Here is a 21,778-nt window from a genome sequence, read left to right on the forward strand (position 1 = left end):
TTACAGCTGGTCCTGCTGCCATGTTACAGATGGTCCTGCTGCCATGTTACAGATGTTCCTGCTGCCATGTTACAGCTGTTCCTGCTGCCATGTTACAGCTGGTCCTGCTGCCATGTTACAGATGTTCCTGCTGCCATGTTACAGCTGTTCCTGCTGCCATGTTACAGCTGTTCCTGCTGCCATGTTACAGCTGGTCCTACTGCCATGTTACAGCTGTTCCTGCTGCCATGTTACAGATGTTCCTGCTGCCATGTTACAGCTGGTCCTGCTGCCATGTTACAGCTGTTCCTGCTGCCATGTTACAGCTGGTCCTGCTGCCATGTTACAGCTGTTCCTGCTGCCATGTTACAGCTGTTCCTGCTAGCATGTTACAGCTGGTCCTGCTGCCATTTTACAGCTGGTCCTGCTGCCATATTACAGCTGTTCCTGCTGCCATGTTACAGCTGGTCCTGCTGCCATGTTACAGCTGTTCCTGCTGCCATGTTACAGATGTTCCTGCTGCCATGTTACAGCTGGTCCTGCTGCCATGTTACAGATGTTCCTGCTGCCATGTTACAGATGTTCCTGCTGCCATGTTACAGCTGTTCCTGTTGCCATGTTACAGCTGTTCCTGCTGCCATGTTACAGCTGTTCCTGCTGCCATGTTACAGATGTTCCTGCTTCCATGTTACAGCTGTTCCTGCTGCCATGTTACAGATGTTCCTGCTTCCATGTTACAGATGTTCCTGCTGCCATGTTACAGCAGTTCCTGCTGCCATGTTACAGCTGTTCCTGCTGCCATGTTACAGCTGGTCCTGCTGCCATGTTACAGCTGTTCCTGCTGCCATGTTCCAGCTGTTCCAGCTGCCATGTTACAGCTGGTCCTGCTGCCATGTTACAGCTGTTCCTGCTGCCATGTTACAGCTGTTCCTGCTAGCATGTTACAGGTGTTCCTGCTGCCATGTTACAGCTGTTCCTGCTGCCATGTTACAGCTGTTCCTGCTACCATGTTACAGCTGTTCCTGCTGCCATGTTACAGCTGGTCCTGCTGCCATGTTACAGATGTTCCTGCTGCCATGTTACAGCTGTTCCTGCTGCCATGTTACAGCTGTTCCTGCTTCCATGTTACAGCTGTTCCTGCTGCCATGTTACAGATGTTCCTGCTGCCATGTTACAGCTGTTCCTGCTGCCATGTTACAGATGTTCCTGCTGCAATGTTACAAGCTTGTCCTGCTGCCATGTTACAGATGTTCCTGCTGCCATGTTACAGCTGTTCCTGCTGCCATGTTACAGATGTTCCTGCTGCCATGTTACAGCTGTTCCTGCTGCCATGTTACAGCTGGTCCTGCTGCCATGTTACAGCTGTTCCTGCTGCCATGTTACAGATGTTCCTGCTGCCATGTTACAGCTGGTCCTGCTGCCATGTTACAGATGTTCCTGCTGCCATGTTACAGCTGTTCCTGCTGCCATGTTACAGCTGGTCCTGCTGCCATGTTACAGATGTTCCTGCTGCCATGTTACAGCTGGTCCTGCTGCCATGTTACAGCTGTTCCTGCTGCCATGTTACAGCTGTTCCTGCTGCCATGTTACAGCTGTTCCAGCTGCCATGTTCCAGCTGTTCCTGCTGCCATGTTACAGCTGGTCCTGCTGCCATGTTACAGCTGGTCCTGCTGCCATGTTACAGATGTTCCTGCTGCCATGTTACAGCTGTTCCTGCTGCCATGTTACAGCTGGTCCTGCTGCCATGTTACAGATGTTCCTGCTGCCATGTTACAGCTGTTCCTGCTGCCATGTTACAGCTGGTCCTGCTGCCATGTTACAGATGTTCCTGCTGCCATGTTACAGCTGGTCCTGCTGCCATGTTACAGCTGTTCCTGCTGCCATGTTCCAGCTGTTCCAGCTGCCATGTTCCAGCTGGTCCTGCTGCCATGTTACAGCTGTTCCTGCTGCCATGTTACAGCTGTTCCTGCTAGCCATGTTACAGCTGTTCCCGCTGCCATTTTACAGCTGGTCCTGCTGCCATGTTACAGATGTTCCTGCTTCCATGTTACAGCTGTTCCTTCTGCCATGTTACAGCTGGTCCTGCTGCTATGTTACAGATGTTCCTGCTGCCATGTTACAGCTGGTCCTGCTGCCATGTTACAGATGTTCCTGCTGCCATGTTACAGCTGGTCCTGCTGCCATGTTACAGCTGTTCCTGCTGCCATGTTACAGCTGTTCCTGCTACCATGTTACAGCTGTTCCTGCTGCCATGTTACAGCTGGTCCTGCTGCCATGTTACAGATGTTCCTGCTGCCATGTTACAGCTGTTCCTGATGCCATGTTACAGCTGTTCCTGCTGCCATGTTACAGCTGTTCCTGCTTCCATGTTACAGCTGTTCCTGCTGCCATGTTACAGATGTTCCTGCTGCCATGTTACAGATGTTCCTGCTGCCATGTTACAGCTGTTCCTGCTGCCATGTTACAGCTGTTCCTGCTTCCATGTTACAGCTGTTCCTGCTGCCATGTTACAGCTGTTCCTGCTGCCATGTTACAGCTGTTCCTGCTTCCATGTTACAGCTGGTCCTGCTGCAATGTTACAAGCTTGTCCTGCTGCCATGTTACAGATGTTCCTGCTGCCATGTTACAGCTGTTCCTGCTGCCATGTTACAGATGTTCCTGCTGCCATGTTACAAGCTTGTCCTGCTGCCATGTTACAGATGTTCCTGCTGCCATGTTACAGCTGTTCCTGCTGCCATGTTACAGCTGTTCCTGCTGCCATGTTACAGATGTTCCTGCTGCCATGTTACAGCTGGTCCTGCTGTCATGTTACAGCTGTTCCTGCTGCCATGTTACAGATGTTCCTGCTGCCATGTTACAGCTGGTCCTGCTGCCATGTTACAGCTGTTCCTGCTGCCATGTTACAGATGTTCCTGCTGCCATGTTACAGATGTTCCTGCTTCCATGTTACAGCTGTTCCTGCTGCCATGTTACAGCTGGTCCTGCTGCCATGTTACAGCTGGTCCTGCTGCCATGTTACAGCTGTTCCTGCTGCCATGGTACAGCTGTTCCTGCTGCCATGTTTTGGTGAAACAAATAAGATCGCCTCCCTGATGTTCCTGCCGCTTCCTCATCAGGGCTCCGAGCTTGTCCACCAGTGAGCTCAAATTTCCTATGATGATCACGGAAAGAAATAGTTGAAATTTCCTCCTCATTTTTCTCCATTTTGTTCCTGCTCTGCATCTTTAACTTCAACTCATCTGGATATTGGAGTTATTTCTCTGTCATTTTACGAGGCCGACCACTTCCTGGCTGAGCTGCTGTCATTCCCAATGGCTTCCACTTTGTTATAACACCACTGACAGCTGACTGTGGAATATTTAGCAGCGAGGAAGTTTCACCACTGGACTTGTTGCACAGGTGGCATCCTATCATGGTACCATGCTGGAGTTCACTGAGCTGCTGATTCTTTCACAGATGTTTGTAGCAGCAGTCTGCATGCCGAGGTGCTTGGATTTGTGGCCATGGAAGTGATTGGAACAGCTGATTTAATTATTTGGATGGGTGAGTGAACACTTTTGGCAGGATAGTGTATCAACAGTACCAGCTGGTAGGAATTATCCGAGTCTACTCAAACATTGTCAACTGGAGGAACTTTACGTGAGCATTTCTATCATTTAACTACAATTAGTTACTTTCCAAATTAACTTTGTACTTACAAAACCTATGAGCATATATATTATATATATCCTTATTTCACACTCTGTGTGAGGTTCTTGGACACCAGCCAATAAAGATCTCCACTTTGCTGTATACAGTTTCATTTATTTCAAACGATGAAACCAAACAAAAATAAAATGCCTACAATAGCATGATAAGATTGTTAAAAAAAAAAAACAATAAAAGAGATAATGTACTCCAAGGGGGAGAGGGCCCCCCGTCCGTCCGTTTCCTTGCTCCTGCACTGCAGCTCTGCACGGATTCCTCTTCCAGCAGCTGCTGTGGGGGGCAGAGATCCTGCTGAGAGGGGGCAGAGCACACGCACACATAATGGTGAGGAACCTTCCTTTCCTTACCGTTTTATAGGCGTGGAACCAAGTCTTCTACAGTCTCCTGCCTTGTTCTCCCACGCTCTCCGGTCTCGTCGTGGCCTCCTAAGTTAGTCGGCCTGCGTTTTCCTCTCAACTGGAGTCTGCTGTTCTGCTGCTGTCTGCCCACTGTGCCAATCACACACTGTGGGTGTCACACAAATCAGTCTCCAGGGGCTTCTCATCAGTCCACGACACCAATAAAATGAGTAGAAAAAGTCCATGCTCCATGCAATAGTAAAACCAAGTAGAAATTTTGATGGGTGCCACTGGACCTGCTGCCCGCTGAGAGACAGAGGCGGTTGTGTTATAGTCATAGATTTCCACGACAGCCCACTCACCTTTATTGGAACCATCGGCATCAAACTGCTGCCTACAAGTATAGAAAGAGAAACCCAAAGTGAAATAATCAGACCTCGAAATGAAATGTGCTTCTGAAATGGTAAGGAGCTGTTATCCAGTGGTCAAAGTCAAAAGGACATTCTGAGATGAACAGATACTTGATTAGCCATTTAGTATTTCAACCACACACAGTTTAGGGCTTCTGTAGTCCCTGCTCAGCTTATTTCTTTATTTAAACACCACCATGTGATTACACGGTCTCCACAGTGATGGTTCCTCTGGGCGCTGCGCAGCAGACATGCAGCACTGCTGACCGTACTTAAAGCATCTTCATATGTCCCTGATCACCTGTATGTGTCCACAAATTGGTAGCAAGAACTTGCACCGAATAGCCTGAGGTTGCAATTGAAAAAAAAAAAAAAAAAACGCAGTAAGAGCAATCTGCTTGTGTACATGAGCTGGAAAACTCATGGTATTACTACACCTGCTTGTCTGCCGTGGCAAGTCAAAGTGTCTGCAGAGAAAAAGGCTTCATCGCACATACTGGCTTTAATAACAACCTGTTAATGTCAACAGAAAAACACTTACTCCAAAAAGCTGCTTAATCTACACCCCGTACATTAACTTCAGAACAGCTGGAGATGCTGACATTTAAGCAGTAATAGCAAAGAGCCACTTCCAAACAAGGACTGGAGTCTTGACATGTTGTAGAGCGGTGACCTGGGAGAGGTTCTGTGAGAGACGGGCTAAAGAGATGAAGAATCAGAACATCGGACTTTTAAAAAAACATTTTATTGAAATGGAAATGTTTCCATGTCTTCCTTTTATCAACCATAAGGTAGACACCAGCCATCCTGTGTTTCACATGATGAACATTTAAATACACATCACATTTCTATCACCACTATGCTGCTGCTCATTGGTAAAAAAATAAAATAAAATGCAAATGGAAATGTAGCAAAGACGAAGAAAAAAGCAAACTCAAAGCTTCTCTTCTCAAACATTTACTCCCGAGATGAAAGGAAGATGGCTTTCCTGCCAGACCTCAGCATGCTGCTGTGTGAAAGTCTCCAGGCGTCTCCAGGTGTTCCGCTTGGGAAAATGTAGAATCTGTCCGGGTCAGAGGAAACCTGTTCTAATCTACTCTTTGGCACTTGGGAGCAAACACTTGTCCTTCCCAACATGGCAGACCGTCCCCTTAAACCTCCCGACCCTCTGGGGCCCGCCTGCCTCTCTGTAATGAACACAGCATCAGAAAGAACAAACTTGGAAGAGAAAAGAAACAACGTGGCTTTCTAAAGCTAAAAGATAAGGTTTTAAAGATCCAAAAGTTTAGAATCTTGGGCAGCAACAATGTGACATCATCTTCCTGGGGAGAAGGACAAGTATTATACAAAATTTAAGACTTGTCTTCCTTCTTCTTCTTCTTCTTCTCCTTTTTCTTCTTTTTCTTTTTTGGCTGTTTGGTTTTCGGTGATTTGTCCCCATCACTGCTGCCACTGCTCACACTTTTTTCTCTTTTGTCTGCACCTCTGCTGCTCTTAGAAGATTTCTCTTTGCCGTCTGCGTCTCCAGCTCTGAATGTGCCGCGGCCGGTGCCAGCCGGCTCTTTGCTCCCCTCCTCCTTGACTCGGATGTTCGGAGGTGGAGGCGTCAGTCCACGGGACACGGTTATAAGCATCATTTCTTTTTTCATTTCCTCTTTCAAATAGCTGTTTTCCTGCCCAGTCCTGTGGCTTTTGAGGTTGTCTGCATGCTGAGCATCCTTCCTGTTCCGTTGGAGGTCCCTGTTATTCCTGCGGTCACCTGCATTACCGTGGTGACTGTGCTCCCTGTGCTCCCTTCTCTCAGAGGAGTGGGATTGTTGGCTGCTGGCAGTGCTGTGATGGTGTGAGTGTCCTTTGCCGTCTTTTCCATGCTTGTCCAACTGCTCTCTCTGCTAAAAACAGAGGAAAAAAATTCAGGGTGAAAAAAAAAGAAAGCAGCAGCTCTACAGTAAGTTTAAGGAAACCACAGCTTTTGCTTTTCACTGGCCTTGTCAGCAATCAGGCTCAAATCTAAAGTTTGTCCTGAGACTAGCTGGAGAAAATTCATTGACTAGAACCAATCTGAGAGTCTTTGTGCTCAGTAGATTTCATGCAAGACATTAAAACTAGGCTAGAAATCCTGAAAGCAGAAGGTGCCACAGAAAGATTCATAGAGCAACCTCCATCGATCTCATCTGCAGTTTGTAACACAGTCCAGAACAGTTAACAAGTGTCTCCTGGCACAAGCATGCCCGATCTGATGTGATGCCTGATCTGATGTGATGCCTGATCTGATGTGATGCCTGATCTGATGTGATGCCTGATCTGATGTGATGCCTGATCTGATGCCTGATCTAATGTGATGCCTGATCTGATCTGATGTCTGATCTGATGCCTGATGCCTGATCTGATGCCTGATCTGATGCCTGATGTCTGATCTGATGCCTGATGCCTGATCTGTTCTGATGCCTGATCTGATCTGATGCCGGATCTGATCTGATGCCTGATCTGATCTGATGTCTGATCTGATGCCAGATCTGATGCCTGATCTGATGCCCGATCTGATGCATGATCTGATGCCCGATCTGATGCCTGATCTGATGCCCGATCTGATGCATGATCTGATGCCCGATCTGATGCCTGATCTGATGCCCGATCTGATGTCTGATCTGATGCCAGATCTGATGCCTGATCTGATGCCCGATCTGATGCATGATCTCATGCCTGATCTGATGCCCGATCTGATGCCTGATCTGATGCCATGACTCAGGTAGGTTAGTGGAAATGGGCAAAGTAGTACAAATATAATATCGCAACAGGAAAACATTTGTAATGATTGTAAGCTCTAATTCAGTCAAATTAGGTTAATCATAAGAATAATGAGAGTGACTGGGTTTAATCAGTGAGTCAACTCAAAAAAGAAGCCCCGCCCACTCGTCTTGAACAGCCTGAAAGCCTGATGCTCAATACGTTTGATGAATATATCTGTCGTAGGTGTTTGCTATATGAGGCAAACCGAGGAGGACTGTGTGCTCCTCACATCAACATAAAAAAAATGTTTGTTTGGTCCTTCTGATCTGACGTCTGATCTGATGGGAGTTTCACCAGAGGGGGTAAAAGCTGCCGAGTCCCAACCGCTTGCAGTTTTATACCCTGCTGGCAATAATGGAACCTCACATAAAAAGGACATCCAATTAATGTGGGACCAGCCATGAAAAAAAAAAACGCAATACGCCACAACATTGGATGAAAAATATGGACTTTGTGTGTGAAGGCATAAGGGCTGATTTCTGGCCTATGGAGAGCCCTCTCTGTCAACAGAGACCCTCCCGGAGACGCTCTCCGTCGCTTGCATGCGTCGGCCAACATTTCTATCTATCCGTCGAGGAGACGGAGACCGCAAGGGTTGTGATTGGTCGGCTAACAACATCATTTCCAGAATTACTTTTCCGGTTTAGCTCCTTCCTCTCAGAACAACAACACCGCCATTTTTGAAAGAGTTTACTGTGTGCCGGTCAACATTTGGTCAAAATTCTTTGCATTTCAACATCAACAAGCTCCAACTCCAACAGCAGTCTTTCTCTCTCGGTCGCCATCGTTCTCTGTGAGGAGTGGAACGGAGCCGGAAGGGGAACAACCAATCAACCACTTTCACCATAGACGTCGCCAGATTGGGTCGTTAGCGACGCCTGCTGATCGGGAGGGGAACTGCCTTGCGTATCTGACAGCCCGACGGAGAACTTCGAAAGGACGGAGAGCTGACGGAGAAGCATACTGAGGCCTTAAGGGCTGAATAAAAGTCAGCACAGATGTTGATCAGAAAGGGTCAGATTCAGTGCTGACACATGTTGTTCTGTGATAATTGAGACCGTTTTATGGCTAAGTCCTATGCTGCCTACAGTTTATTGAACTTAACAGAAATGTCACAATATCATAAAGAATTGTATTAATCAAGGCTATATTTTCAGAGACTATGAAGATACTGGATTCCTAAGCAACAGTGATGCATCCATGGCTTGTAAGTGCTGTCCATTTCCTCTTTCCATGAAGAAAGGAGTGGACACTTACACTGCTGGAGTGAATGTGGTGGTGGACAGCAGCATGCTTTTCAGCTGAATTCAGATCTCCAATGAACTCCTCACATTTCTGACAGTAAAACCCAATCACTGGAGACAGAAAACTCAGTCCTGCAAGTGGAGAAGAAAAACACCGTCAACATGAGGAGTATTATAGAAAGTGGGGAACAATAAAAGGGAAAGCGTGCAAAAGAACAGCATGTTACCATCCTGTTTAAACAACTCCTCCAACTCTTTTGCCAATGTCCCCATTTGACTTATTTTGGCTTGTTTTTCTCTTTTCCTTTCCTCACTGTCACCTTCCTGCGGAACACAAGTCAGCGTTTGGAAAACAATACGAAAATGTGGAGCCTTTCATTCATATTGTAGTTTGTGACAGATGTTAGCTGGGAGTCTCTTACCTTCACTTTATCAGATGTCTGAGATGGTTCATCACTTTTTGTCCGTTTCTCCTTCGTTGCTTAAGAACAAAAGACCAAAGTCATATTCATGTATATATATTTAGAACTGTACATGTTCCATTTACATCACTAAACTGTAAAATGAAGAAATGAAATCATAAGACCAGATGGTATCAGTTTACAACTGCGCACACCTTCAGCTGTCACTAAATGCTTTCCTTTAGAATCCAAAATCAGACATCATTGTCATTTAATCTTAAAAGTAAGCTATTAAGCAAGTACAATACAGAGCAAAATAAACTATGTAAGGATCTGGGTTTTTTTTTATATCTAGACATGAACCATAGTGACTAATCAGCAGACTGTTGCCCTCCTGTAGGAGGTGGATTGAAGACATTTCAGGACACAAGTTGAAAGCAATGGCTTGTTAATCCCTCTTTCCATACTTTGAGTTCTTGTTCTTGTTTGCAGGAACCATGTCAAAGAACATTCACACACACTATAATAAAACGCAACCTTTCATTGAAAAGAGAAGGGTTCAGTCATCCATCACAGGTGCTCGTCTCTGTGGTTTCCAGTGAACAAAAAGTGTATTTCATCAGAGGAACTATTTTCTGAGACATAATGACCTACTCCCTGACAAACCTGTTATTTATAGCAGATTAGTGTAGGTTGGAATAATACGAAATAAACTACAGTTGGTCTTATATAATCAAAGATGTCAGCCAGATCAGATTAGTTTTAGTCTTTTTTTAAATCGGATTTTTTGACAATCTTCTACTTCAAATGTTAAGCTCAACGGCGTAAGCATCGTCTTTTTAAGAAAGCTTTGGTTTGGTTTATTGATCTTAAAATACAATAGCTATGAAAAGATTTGAAAATAAAAATCACATTTATCATAACCTATAAAACAAAAGTTTGAAGGCATGGTTAGAGATATTCTATGGGAAAAGAAGCAGTTGTTACCTTTGATGAGAGACTGCAGGGACTCCAGAGCCTTGCGAACATTGGGGTTATTCAGTGTTGATACTGCTGTGTCTGAACTGAGGAGGCCAGGAGGCAGCTTGTTGCCCTCCTTTGGACCTTGTGTCTTCACCTTAACCTTACAAACATCTGATGATGTACCAAGGCTATTCAATATGTTCTCAACTTTCTCACACTCCGTGCCACCCAAGCCGGAGGAGACAAAGGCCGATGAAGCCACCTGAAGGGTTTGTTTGGGATCGAGAAGATTTCGGAGACTACTGAACAGGGACATGTTCTGGTGACTGCCAACATGAGAACTATCCATGTCCTGCACTGTGGCATTTTCTCCAGTCTGGGGAGAGGCTTCAGTGCCATACAGGAATGACTCTTCATCCTCCAGCTCATTGGCTTTCTGGGCTGAGATGTCCTCCACACTCTTCTCTTGGAGCCAAGAGAAGTCACTGCCCACTCTTTCATGGGGAAGCAGCATGCTGTCATTTTCCACTGACGCTGAAGTGTCCTGACTGTCATGTTGCTGACAGCTGGGCTCATCAGCCACACACTGCACTCGTTTGCTTTCATCCGAGGCCTGTGGAGAAGAACTCACAGTTATTACATGCATAGTATGTTATGTTAATGTTACAGTATTACTCGAGTTTGCATAGATCAGCATTTGCAAGTCATTCTTGAAACCCAGCATCTTGAAGCACTTAACTAGTGCTTGTTTATAGTATTCAAGAAGCAACTAATTCAAAACCTCTTTTCCAGGATTAGAGAGAAAACAGAACCAGATCCAGGATCCTAAGCATCAACACTCAGTGAAAGCTGTTCCAGAGTCCTGTTCTCATCCTGCTCCAGAGTCCTGTTCCCATCCTGTTCCAGAGTCCTGTTCCCATCCTGTTCCAGAGTCCTGTTCTCATCCTGTTCCAGAGTCCTGTTCCCATCCTGTTCCAGAGTCCTGTTCCCATCCTGTTCCAGAGTCCTGTTCCCATCCCATTATACCCCACAATGATGCTGACATTATTCTGTTTGACTTAAATTATGCACTAATTGAAGGTTAATTTTATATAACAAGGTCAATGGGAAGCGTAACCAGCGGCTGACTTGCTACTTTTGGATGCCTTAGCACGTCATGCTCTTGAAAGAGAGCGTGCGTTCCGAGACCGTGTAGATGTCCTGCGGAGACAGACGAATGGGGTGACATCGCAATTCAGATTGCAAAGGACTGTGCTGCTGCAAATATGCAGCTTGCTAGAGCCACAACTCCAGAGAAAAACACGTCGATCAAACCCAATTCCACCACACGTCCAGGTCCTCACCACCCTTGGATTTTTGGCCACGGGAACCTTTCAGAGGGAGATTGGAGACAGATCGGGGGTGTCCCAGTCCTCTGTGAGTCGTGCGCTCCCCTTGGTCATCAAAGCTCTCATCAGTTTATCACCCATGGTACATCAGATTCCCATACACCGCTGTCCAACAAATACAAATTAAGAGGGACTTTCATATCTTGGCTGGACTGCCAAACATAATTGGAGCACTAGACACATATACGCATCAAAGCACCCGTGCTGTTGTGGAGCGCACTGAGCTGAAGGCCAGGTGGGTGTGTCTCCATACAGCGGGGGGGCAAACTGCTCTATAGCCCAGAGAAGACATGCCAGATTTGCATGAACGAGGGTCTCCACCTGAACCTGCCCAGGCAGACCAGAAGGTGTGGTGCCAGAAGACCCCCCTCATGGACCGCCCCATCAAAGAGCCATCATGATGAGGCAACAACTGATTGCACGGCTTTAGTTGCAGTCATCGAGCGCCTGGCCATGGCGAGACGTTTTTTTTTAAGCCATTTTCATATTAATGAACCATTTCTTTCTTTTTTATTTATTTCGGTGACATTACGAACTACAGGTGACACGGAATTAACAGCACTCCCACTTGTTTCCCATTTCTTGGCTTTAGCAGGTGCCGTAATTCCACTGCTGACTCTGCTAAAAATGACAGAATTTCCTTTTTGGATATCTGAAAGCAGAACTTCAGTCTCAGAGCCCCTAAAGTTGTTCTTTTTGCACCTTGATGCCATTCTCATGACTCAACACTCAACACTTCCTGCCACAGGAGCGAGGAAGCACAGCCTTATATGGTATTATTTTGGGCGTGGAGTATGCAAATCTACTATCCTCGTGCACGTGCACTTAAATACGCACGGGTGGCATTCATCATTTACGCAGGTCGTTTACACACTTTTTCCGAAGTTAAGAGCGTTTGTTGAATCTGACGTGGCGTGTTTGTACGAGACCTTTGTACGAAAAAAGTAAGAGAAATTTAGAATAAACATACGAAAATGTTCTTGCATGAGGCCCAATGTTACTTTAATATTTCACAAAAAATATTTGAGTGTGTTGTATCAAATTCCAGATGTGCTCAATTTTTTTCTAGATTTGGTCAACAAAGTAACTCAAAATAATTTTGGGGGGATTTGTGTATCTAAAATCATTAGATACATCTCGCATAAATGTATGCTCACCATCAGCAGTGCGGAACAGAAAAAGTAAGGTCCATAAGTATCCAGACAGCCTTTATACTCCTCTACGATGGCTGTGACATGGCCGTCTTTTGGCTTTAAGTCAGGGGATCAAAGAAAGATACTACTTTGATCGTTCAGGGAATTGAATCCATTTTAAGTTATGCCTCCATTTTCACAAAATGAAAAAGAATTGGAAGAATTCTTTTTCCCTAACTAACAGGAAAACTGGCTGGTAAATGGCTTCATGAGCAGGCGTGGCCTGTTGCCTTTTATTTCGTGAAAAATTAAGGATATAAAAAGGTTAAAGGAGTTGATGAAAGAGCTGAATTTGCTTTTAATAGATCTCCAAATGCTGTCCAAAAATATGCAATCAGGTGACAAATACCTGTGAGAAATGTGTGTAATTCTGAAAGTTTTGTAAAAACTCTTAAAGATGAAAATATCCAGCCCAATTACAGCAGATTATTTTGCCTAGAGAAGCAAAATGATGAAAATGACTCCCAACACCAGTCTGATTTTTGATGAAAATATTATACTCATAAGCAACAGATTCGAGATATGTGACATAAAAGATTAGCTCTACCTGAATAGTGAGGATGGCTTCCTTGAGAGAAGGTAACCTGTCTTCCAAGTCTTTGCTGTTCATGACCAGTTTCAGTCCTTCCAACAGACTGTTGCCTGTTAGATCGTTGCTGCTGCCACAGCGGCCAGGACTCCTCTTCCTCCTCCGGTCTTTGCCGTGGCTCTTTTCACGACTGCTACTTCGCGACTTCGACCTTCTGACTCGGCTCTTGCTTCGCATGCGACTCTTCTTGCTGCGGCTGCGGCTCCTGCTGCGTGTCCGGTTTTTGCTTCTGCCACGATTCTTGCCACGAACATGACTTTTGCTCCTTCCCCTGCTTCGGCTGCGTGCTTGGCTTTTGCTGCGTGCTTGGCTTTTGCTGCGCGCTTGGCTTTTGCTGCGCGGTCGGCTTTTAGCTCGAGATTTGCCACGGCTTCTGCCACGGCTTCTGCCACGGCTTTTGCCACGGCTTCGGGATCGACTACGACTCTTGCTCCTGGCCACATGCTTCTGGAACTGAGGGTCTGATTTGACAGCTTCTTTCAAGACATTGGCAGATTTAAATGCGTCAGCCAGGTTGTATGCCATGTTCCCTTTGAGATAGTTCGGGAGAGGTTTGTTGGCTGCGATGCATCTCAGAAATTCCTCACCAGCTCGGTCACTAGAAGTAAATAGGCATGTATATCATACACTGGCAAAAACAACAAGTACATAAGTGCTTGAGCTCTGATGAATATAAATGACCGTATATGGTACCTGCTGTCTGGATGATGATGATGTGGAGTTTCTGCAGGAGGGACAATCTGCTGGCTTCCTCCCAAAGCAATCACTGTACTACGGTCAATGGAGAAGTTGCTACAGTGGGGCTGAGAGTATTCAGAATTCATGTTATAGTGCTGTACATGACAGAACTGCATTAATCATCAGTTAGGGCAAAAATGTATACCAGGAGAAGTGGCTAAAGACTTTTTCTTCTTTGTAAGCGAACGCGACCAAGTCAGGATGTCAACTTGTTTTCCTGACCAGTAACACAGAATAAAGACCTGCTATGCCAGTGATGATCCAGCCCTCAGTTCTATGCATTTCATTCCAAGCAGCCAGATTTTCTTGGAATCTTGTAAAGAGTCTTGAGTACTAGTTAATGACGGTTTTTCTTTTGAGATTTGCTGCTCTTTAGATCATTTTCAGTCAGGTCCTTGTACCTGTATTTTTTATTTTTCCTTATGTTATAGGTTAGTATAGGTCTTAGATTAGCATAGGCTATTGTGTGTATTATATGTTCAGTACAGCTCTTGTAATTAGCGTTAAAATGTATATTGTATATTGTAGTATCCACATTGCCTATCTATCTATTGTTACTGTCTGTAAATATTTTTGGTAGAGTACTTATGACATGACATGTTACGGCATGTTATGGTAGCTGCTGTACGGTGTCCTGTCCTAAGAATTTCAGTGCCCAGTCCGACTCTGTTGTTCTGTGTATCTGACAATAAAAGACTTGACTGACTTGACCATTTTCAGAAGAATGACTTATCTATTTTGTTTAGTCAAGACACTTAACACTGACATATAGGGAATAAACTCAAAGGATTGACCAGTGTTGTATCAACATACAACAAACAACATTCGCAATCTATTTTAAATTGTATGTTTTGGCACATTGTCACTAGCAGCCTGTAATAAAGACCTCATTTCAAGAAGCCTGGAGAAACTATTCCTTAAGACTCCTTAAAGAAAGGACAGAAAGCTCGTCTGAGAGGGTTCAGGCTGTGTTGGAGGAGAAAGGAGCTCAGAGCAGATATTCACTTTAAAGCTGCTCAGAACTGAACTAACTCTGTTCAAAGTTTCAAAGCATTTGTGGTCAATTATTCAGTTTCAAGGTAAGAACTTTTCAAACTAAAAATAAGTCCGGACATTTGATTACAGTAGGATCTTTGATCTTTTTAAAGATAAGACAGATGGCACATTACCACACACCTACAGATGTACAGGCTGCACTGTGTGAGAACCCTTTCTTTACAGAACCCATCGCTACACCTTCTGAACTGAGACGCAACTCATACCACGACATAGATATTAGTGTATATACAGTGTTGGCAAACTTGTGCTGTTAAACGAGTAACAATTTCAAATCACCTCCTCTCTCAGTGACATACCAAGTCTGAGTGATCTGAGATCTGGGGTCCAGCATCCAAGCTCTGCTGTTTGACATCCAGGCTTGATACTCTTGTTTTGAATTAAGCATTTACAGTATATAAAGTACATAAACACTGAATCATGAAAAATCAAGAAAAAAGTGGACATTGCAGTTGTGGTGGATGTTCGGTATGCCGTGTGGTTGGCATGCAGTCATTTCAACAGGCTGAACTCAGTGTGTTACCAACAGCTTTGAACTGTTAAAGTAAAGAAAACGCTCTGCTGCACATCTTAGAAGTGTATTAGTTTGCAGGAGAGAAAGTTCCATTTTTGTACTGAAGGGCGGTAAAAATCTTCTTTTTTTTTTTCCCTCACTCATTTTCCACATTTGGTGGACGAAAATTCTCTGAGAATAAGTAATGGAACTGTAAATATTCTGACTGGCGTTCCTTTTTGTTGTGCTGTTGCTATGTTGCTTGACACCCGTGTTCAGACAAAGGACTACAGAAGGACAAAATACAAGATGAAGAATGACGGAACACATTTTCTGAGCCTTTTTAAAGTCGAGGGAAACACTGCTTTTGGTTGAAGCATGTCCCATAAATAAATTATGATTAAGAGGTACCGTCAATATTAAACATATCAAATTCTTAAATGGATGTGAAAAAGCAAAATACATCAATTAAATCAGTGGTCATAATGACTTTAAACATTTCATTTCTTGCGTGATCTTATTTCCAAGTCAGTCGGTTTGAAACTGGAAATGTGCTTTCATCATCGGCACAGAAAGAATAAAGACATCTCAGCCAGCTTTGCTGGTTAATGAATAGAGTACATACATTTTTCAAAGCTTTGCTCTTTGTGTCACATAGTCCCAGCAGCTAAAACTATGAATTCACAGAAATCATTGGAATACTTCAAAACATATGAAGAAATTTGACCTTTTATTTCAAGGAAAATTAAGTTTAAACTAAGTTTTAGTCAAGTAGGCACTTGGCCTTTTCCGCTGTATTTGGTAGAGTTGTATTAATTTCATTTACTGTAAGTACAGGAGTTAAACAAGGCAAGGGGTATGCTTCATGTCAGTTACACTAATGTGCACTCTCTGCATGTCATTCAATCAAATAGTTCAATCAGTCACGGTTTCTGACCATTTATTCACCATTACAAAATCAACACAGTTATCATCTATAGATAAAGTGTATAAAGTACATCTGGATAGACAAAGTACATCTTTCAATTTAAAAGCTTCATGTGGCAGTATATTGAAAAAGTCATCTGATTCTTACAATGTGATAAATATGATAAAATAAAAATAATGTGATAATGATAAAAATAGGAATAGTGTACTATTTGTAGCATTTTACAGCATTTCTTCTAACAATGTTCCGAAGTACTTTACAAGAAGGGATAAGATCGGTTGTGATGTATCTGTCATACTTGTACTTGTTTTCATTTCGTCCACAAATAAGATGCGATTGAAATCATTGCAAATCGGATCTGTTCTTTCTTCTGTGCATCTGCAAGTTCTTCCCTTTCTCCACCCATCTCCAGGGTCCAGTTCATTCTTTTATATTTTACCCTGCAAAATACATAAAACAATTTGAAAAGCACTCACAAGTCAATTCTATTTGATCTATATAGCGCTAAATGTCATCTCAAGGCACTTCAATACAATCAAAGTCCAATACAATCAAATTGATCAAAGCTCAAATCAGTCCAAGAGATACAAAGCCACATTTTTTTTTAAAAGTTGACTAGCTAAGGAAACCAACAGATTGCATCTAAACTTCTCTTTCTTCAAATTCCCCATCCTGAGCGTGCACAAGGTGACAGTGGAAAGAAGTATCTCCCTTTAACAGACCAGAAACAGGAAGGGTGGCCATCTGCCCGACTGGCTAAGGCTACGGCTACACGGAAACGAAACGAGGGTTTTTTTGAAAACGGGTACGAAAATTATTGCGACCACACAGGAAAGCTGGAAACGATGCAGTACACACGAAACACCTCTATGTGCGCTGTAAGCCACCCCCACCGGTTACACCAGAACAATAGAAGAAGCAATGCGCATGCGTGTACGCCCCTACTTCTACCAGCGCGAAGCTCACGTTGTTCCTTCAACAACGCCGCTGTAGTTAGCAGTGTCTGCAGCAGTGCTACTATCAATGTTGTGGGGTCCATGATGATCGCTGTCTGTCCTTGTTGTGTTGTCTTCTTCCGGATTTTGTTCTGGTCACTGACGTATGTGTATACGTCACTGGCGTTGGCCATGTGGCTGTGCAGACGTAAACAAATCCGTTTTGGCTGTAACAATGGAAACGAAACGACGCCGTTCTCAGATCTTCCCACTCTGGAACCCGTTCACCAACTACCAAACTATCGTTTTGGTGTAGTGGGAACGCCGGCTCCGTGTGCCAAACGATAAGAAAAAGTATCGGTTACAGTGAAAAACGTTTCCGTGTAGCCGTAGCCTAAGGTTTCAAATCAAATACACAAAACCAAGAGATAAATCAACCTTAAATAATAATTGTTAGCTTTTGCAAAAAGAAAAGTCTTCTAGTTGAAGATCCTGGACATATAGAACATGAAGAAGAGCTCAGCACTCCTTTTTTTTTTTTTAAAGAAGCATGGAGTGCTATGCAAACTTACCCATGTTGATGAAGAGCAGGTAAATGAAATGAACAAAAGTCTGATCCACTTGCACTGAAAAATGTGATTGTGTTGTCTGGCGCTTCATAAGGGTAGTCAGAATACGTAGATTAAGCCGTGACAGAGTTAGTTCCAGAGGCATGTGCAACGCAACAGAGCTGCAGACTATGTAAGAAACATTCTGAGAGACATTCTGCTGATGTAAGAGATCATGCTACATGGAAGTACAGCTGAATTCGCACAGTCTTAAAGTTATTTGAATGGGGATTTTGTCAGATGAGGCTGCGGTTATAAAGTCAGGATTTTATTGGAGCAGAACGACAGTTGAGAAATCCATAAAATACCTAAGAGTGTGAAGGACATCTGTTTGTCCACCAATCACGCTTCATCTGGCAATCTGATGGAGGAGTCTGGGTTTGGTGGTTGCCAGGGGAACGGTACTTATCTGACTGCATTGTGCCGAGTGTAAAGTTTGGTGGAGGGGGGATTATGGTGTGGGGTTGTTCTCCAGGAGCTGGGCTCGGCCCCTTAGTTCCAGTGAAAGGAACTCTGAATGCTTCAGCATACCAAGAGCTTTTGGACCATTTCATGCTCCCAGATCTGTGGAAACAGTTTGGGGATGGCCCCTTCCTGTTCTAACATGACTGCGCACCAGTGCACAAAGCAAGCTCCATAAAGACATGGAGGAGCCAGTTTGGTTTGTTTTGCAGATTATTGGGCTAAAAGCCTGAGTTATAATAATGTATTAATATCCACGTTAATGCAATCTGTGCATTATTATTTTATACTACTGCAATATTCATGAGCAGAAAGGGCTGTTGTTTTGAAAGTTATATTTTGAAAGTTGATTAAGTCTGCTTGATGCGGATAAGATAATTTAATTATATCCTCCAGGAACATCTGCATCAGGTCAAACAACAAAAACACTGATGTCTCCTTGTTCTTTTAGTCATCAAAGCCCGTTACGTGGGTTGAAATACTGACACAGAAAATGATCTCGACCCCAACAGGTTATTGTCGAAAGCTCCATTTCAGTGAGAAATTGCACTGTGTCGGATTGAGTTTCACGGCATGGCAGTGCGTTTGTTGCCATGAGTTTGATCAAACTGTGTGTAGTCTTATCCGTTCTCACTCACATAGGTTATGCTGTGTTCCCGTTACTAATAGTTGATTCTGTCCAAATAAATTGTTTTGAATCTACTTAATGTATTTTTGTAATTTGCACCTAAAGTTGTTAAACCAACTTGAATAAACTGAATCCAACCCAACCTCAGTACATTAGGTTGAAACAACACAACTAGTTAGTGCTGAGAGAAAGCCGTCTAACTGCATGGAAATAACTTATTTTCTTATGTTTATTCAACAAGTTCTTTATTCCACTGTGGACAGGTGACCAGGGCTACCACACAGAGACCAACAACCTTCCTAGCATTAGCACTGAACCTTTATCGCTGCGCAGATCGTTGGACTGTAAGAGGATGGAAGCCCACACATGCACAGCCATCATGCACACCTCCGATAGAACGGTACAGCTGTAAGGTGGCTTGTGTTCCAAACAAATCTGAACATCCATCTGTATTTCGTTATGGGTGAGAAATGTTAAACAAATAAATGATTCCCACTATTCCAAGCAGGGTAAAGGAGTCATGGCTTTTACAGTGACCGCATCCTCAGAAAGTCTGGAACCAATCAACCCAGTTTTAGATGATTGGTTTGTTTTTTTCATTATTTTAGAAAGGTTCAGGGAATGAATAAATCTTAAGATGCACTGAAATGCAAATGTGAATAATTTCAAATGAGTCATAAATAAAATTCCATAAATGTAAACAGATGAGGTAATATTGATGGAATGCAAAAGGTGCACGACAGGCTTGTGCAGAACTTAACACTTTGGAAGAGATCCATTTCTTTTGAATCAGGGAAACATCTAAAACCTGCAGGACTGCGGCCTTGGAGCACTGATCTCGGACATACCTGGACCATATTACACTGGTCCAGTCTGGGGAGGGTGACAACACCCAGTTGGAGTTGGTGGCAACCAGGAGACACTTTTAAGCAAGCAATGTCAAAGCTTCAACAAAACTCAGAAAGAGTTTTCTTAGAGCTGACCGCTCAACTGCTCAGAAAAGAGAGAGGACACTGGGTTTTTTTGTAAAAAGAAATGAATAAATAAAACATCGTTAAGGAGTGGTGGTGCCATAATTGTTGCCAGGGCTTGGTCAAAGATGATCATGGACATGAAAGCGGATTTATATTTTTGGTTTGCAAATGTCATGAACAAGTGATACCAAAGCCAGAGATGGTTGGCACAATATTAAGAGAAGGCACCAACAAACAGAATAAAAAGCTTCCCACAGCTATCCAGGCCCTTGTCAGTATGCCGTCATATAGCTTCCCCATGATGTATATGAACAGTTGAGAGTTCAGCAGTTCATACAGCACGCTGCCGGTGTTATGCCGAGAAGTGCATCCTCACTCGCGGGAGCATTTCAGGTGTGGATTATTACATTTGTCCAATAAAGTTACAGTGATAATATTGAGCTGACAATGGTGTTTCATTCCTTCATCTTTTTTCTCATTTTTTCATTTGGATTAATAATACATGTACACTTATGATAATCCGACAATTGCACATTTTATAGCATCTCTTTCAACTATTATTATATTACTGTGCAAATATTCCAAAGTAAGGGCCGTGACAAACACTTTTATAGTAAGCCTGAAAGACGGCTGGAGACATTTTCTATGGATATCAATCTTTACTCAGTGTAGCCCAGTTGAAATAATCTAAAAATGAACCTAAAACTATTAAAGACAATTTTGAACTTATTGAAATTCGCATCTGTTAATTCAACCAGGTAAACAAATGATAATGTAGTTATATCATTCCATTCTCTCTTTAAAGCAGGGGACCATCAGGGGATGCTTTTTTCGGCAAAGGTCTGCCGAAGTATGCACCCCCTGCTGGTCCCGCGAATGGGGATGCATTTGTCGGCAGGCATGCACTTTTCGGCATAACACCGGTCTGTGACGTCAGATGCAGGCCCGGGGCTAGGGTATTTTTAGTGGTGCCAAGGCACCACCGTGAGATAGCTCGGCACCCCCTGGCTCAGCACATTTTAAAATATTATATTATGCAAAAACACTTTTTTTTTTGCTCAAGGATGCATTATTTTTGTGACCATTTTATTTATTTTATAGCATTTGTTTTTGTTTTAACTCTTTACTCCAAAAATAAATGTTGAGTTATCTTCAATATTTGTCTCAGGCTCTGTTATCCCTGTCAAGCCACAGTCTTTTGAAATGAAGAGGTCAAAATTGAATGTTGTAGGGGAAACACTACTCAAAGCAAAACTAATACGGCTCCAAAATTTATAAATGTACTAGTTCGCCTCAATTAGTGAGAAATAATGTGCCTCTGTGAGCACTGGGGGCTGGGCACCCCTAAAGACCAGATCCTAAAATCGCCCCTGGTCAGATGTACACCAGCCATAAAGCTTGGAAACTATAGGCTTAAATAGGAGACACGAATAAGTTCAAGCATGACTTTGGAACATATGGGTGTACAGTATTTAAAAAAAAAAAAAACGCTTGTCTCCTTGCTTTACGCTAGCTAACTTATCATTTCTACGTCACGTGAATGAACCAGCTAAAAGCTAAATTGTTCTTTTCTTTTTCTTTTTTTTTTAAGCTAAAAGCTAGCTGTACTAGCCTCGGGTACGTACGCTGATGTAGTGCCCTCTCGGTGGCCTGTTGTGGAGGTAATGGTTATCCGACGGTCCTGGGGGTGGATGTCCCGGAGGAGGCACGGGACAGGCCCCTGAGGGAAGTCTGAAGGAAGGAATGTGGGGTGGCGGGGGGCCAAACGGCGGCGCAGTGCCACGTGCGGATTGATCTGGGTGGTACATGACTCACGCGGTACCCGAGTTACACACAAAGACCGCTTTCGATGTAAATGTTATTTTTTCCCCATGCAATGGCGTCTCAGTCCCGCGTATGAATTACTGTTGCCGGAAATACAAATGACACCGCACATCCGGCCTACACATTTCA

General features: G+C 43.6%; 1 protein-coding gene across 2 annotated transcripts; it reads right to left on the reverse strand.

Moving 5' to 3' along the window:
* Positions 1–5,161: 5,161 nt before the first annotated feature.
* Positions 5,162–21,743, reverse strand: LOC142398247 (uncharacterized). 2 transcript variants are annotated; one of them, XM_075482218.1, is made up of 8 exons: positions 21,451–21,743; positions 13,697–13,806; positions 12,962–13,601; positions 9,858–10,446; positions 8,892–8,950; positions 8,697–8,793; positions 8,483–8,601; positions 5,162–6,324 (listed from the first exon to the last, which is right to left on the reverse strand). In XM_075482218.1, the coding sequence occupies exons 1-8, from the start codon at positions 21,631–21,633 to the stop codon at positions 5,788–5,790; spliced, it is 2,334 nt and encodes a 777-aa protein (XP_075338333.1). In that variant the 5' UTR covers positions 21,634–21,743; the 3' UTR covers positions 5,162–5,787. The 2 variants fall into 2 exon arrangements, with proteins under 2 accessions (XP_075338333.1, XP_075338324.1); XM_075482209.1 differs by having other exon boundaries at positions 5,162–6,327.
* Between the last annotated feature and the right edge of the window lie 35 nt (positions 21,744–21,778).

This window comes from Odontesthes bonariensis, chromosome 2 (genome assembly GCF_027942865.1).
Source record: "Odontesthes bonariensis isolate fOdoBon6 chromosome 2, fOdoBon6.hap1, whole genome shotgun sequence".
NCBI classification, from domain to species: Eukaryota; Metazoa; Chordata; class Actinopteri; order Atheriniformes; family Atherinopsidae; genus Odontesthes; species Odontesthes bonariensis.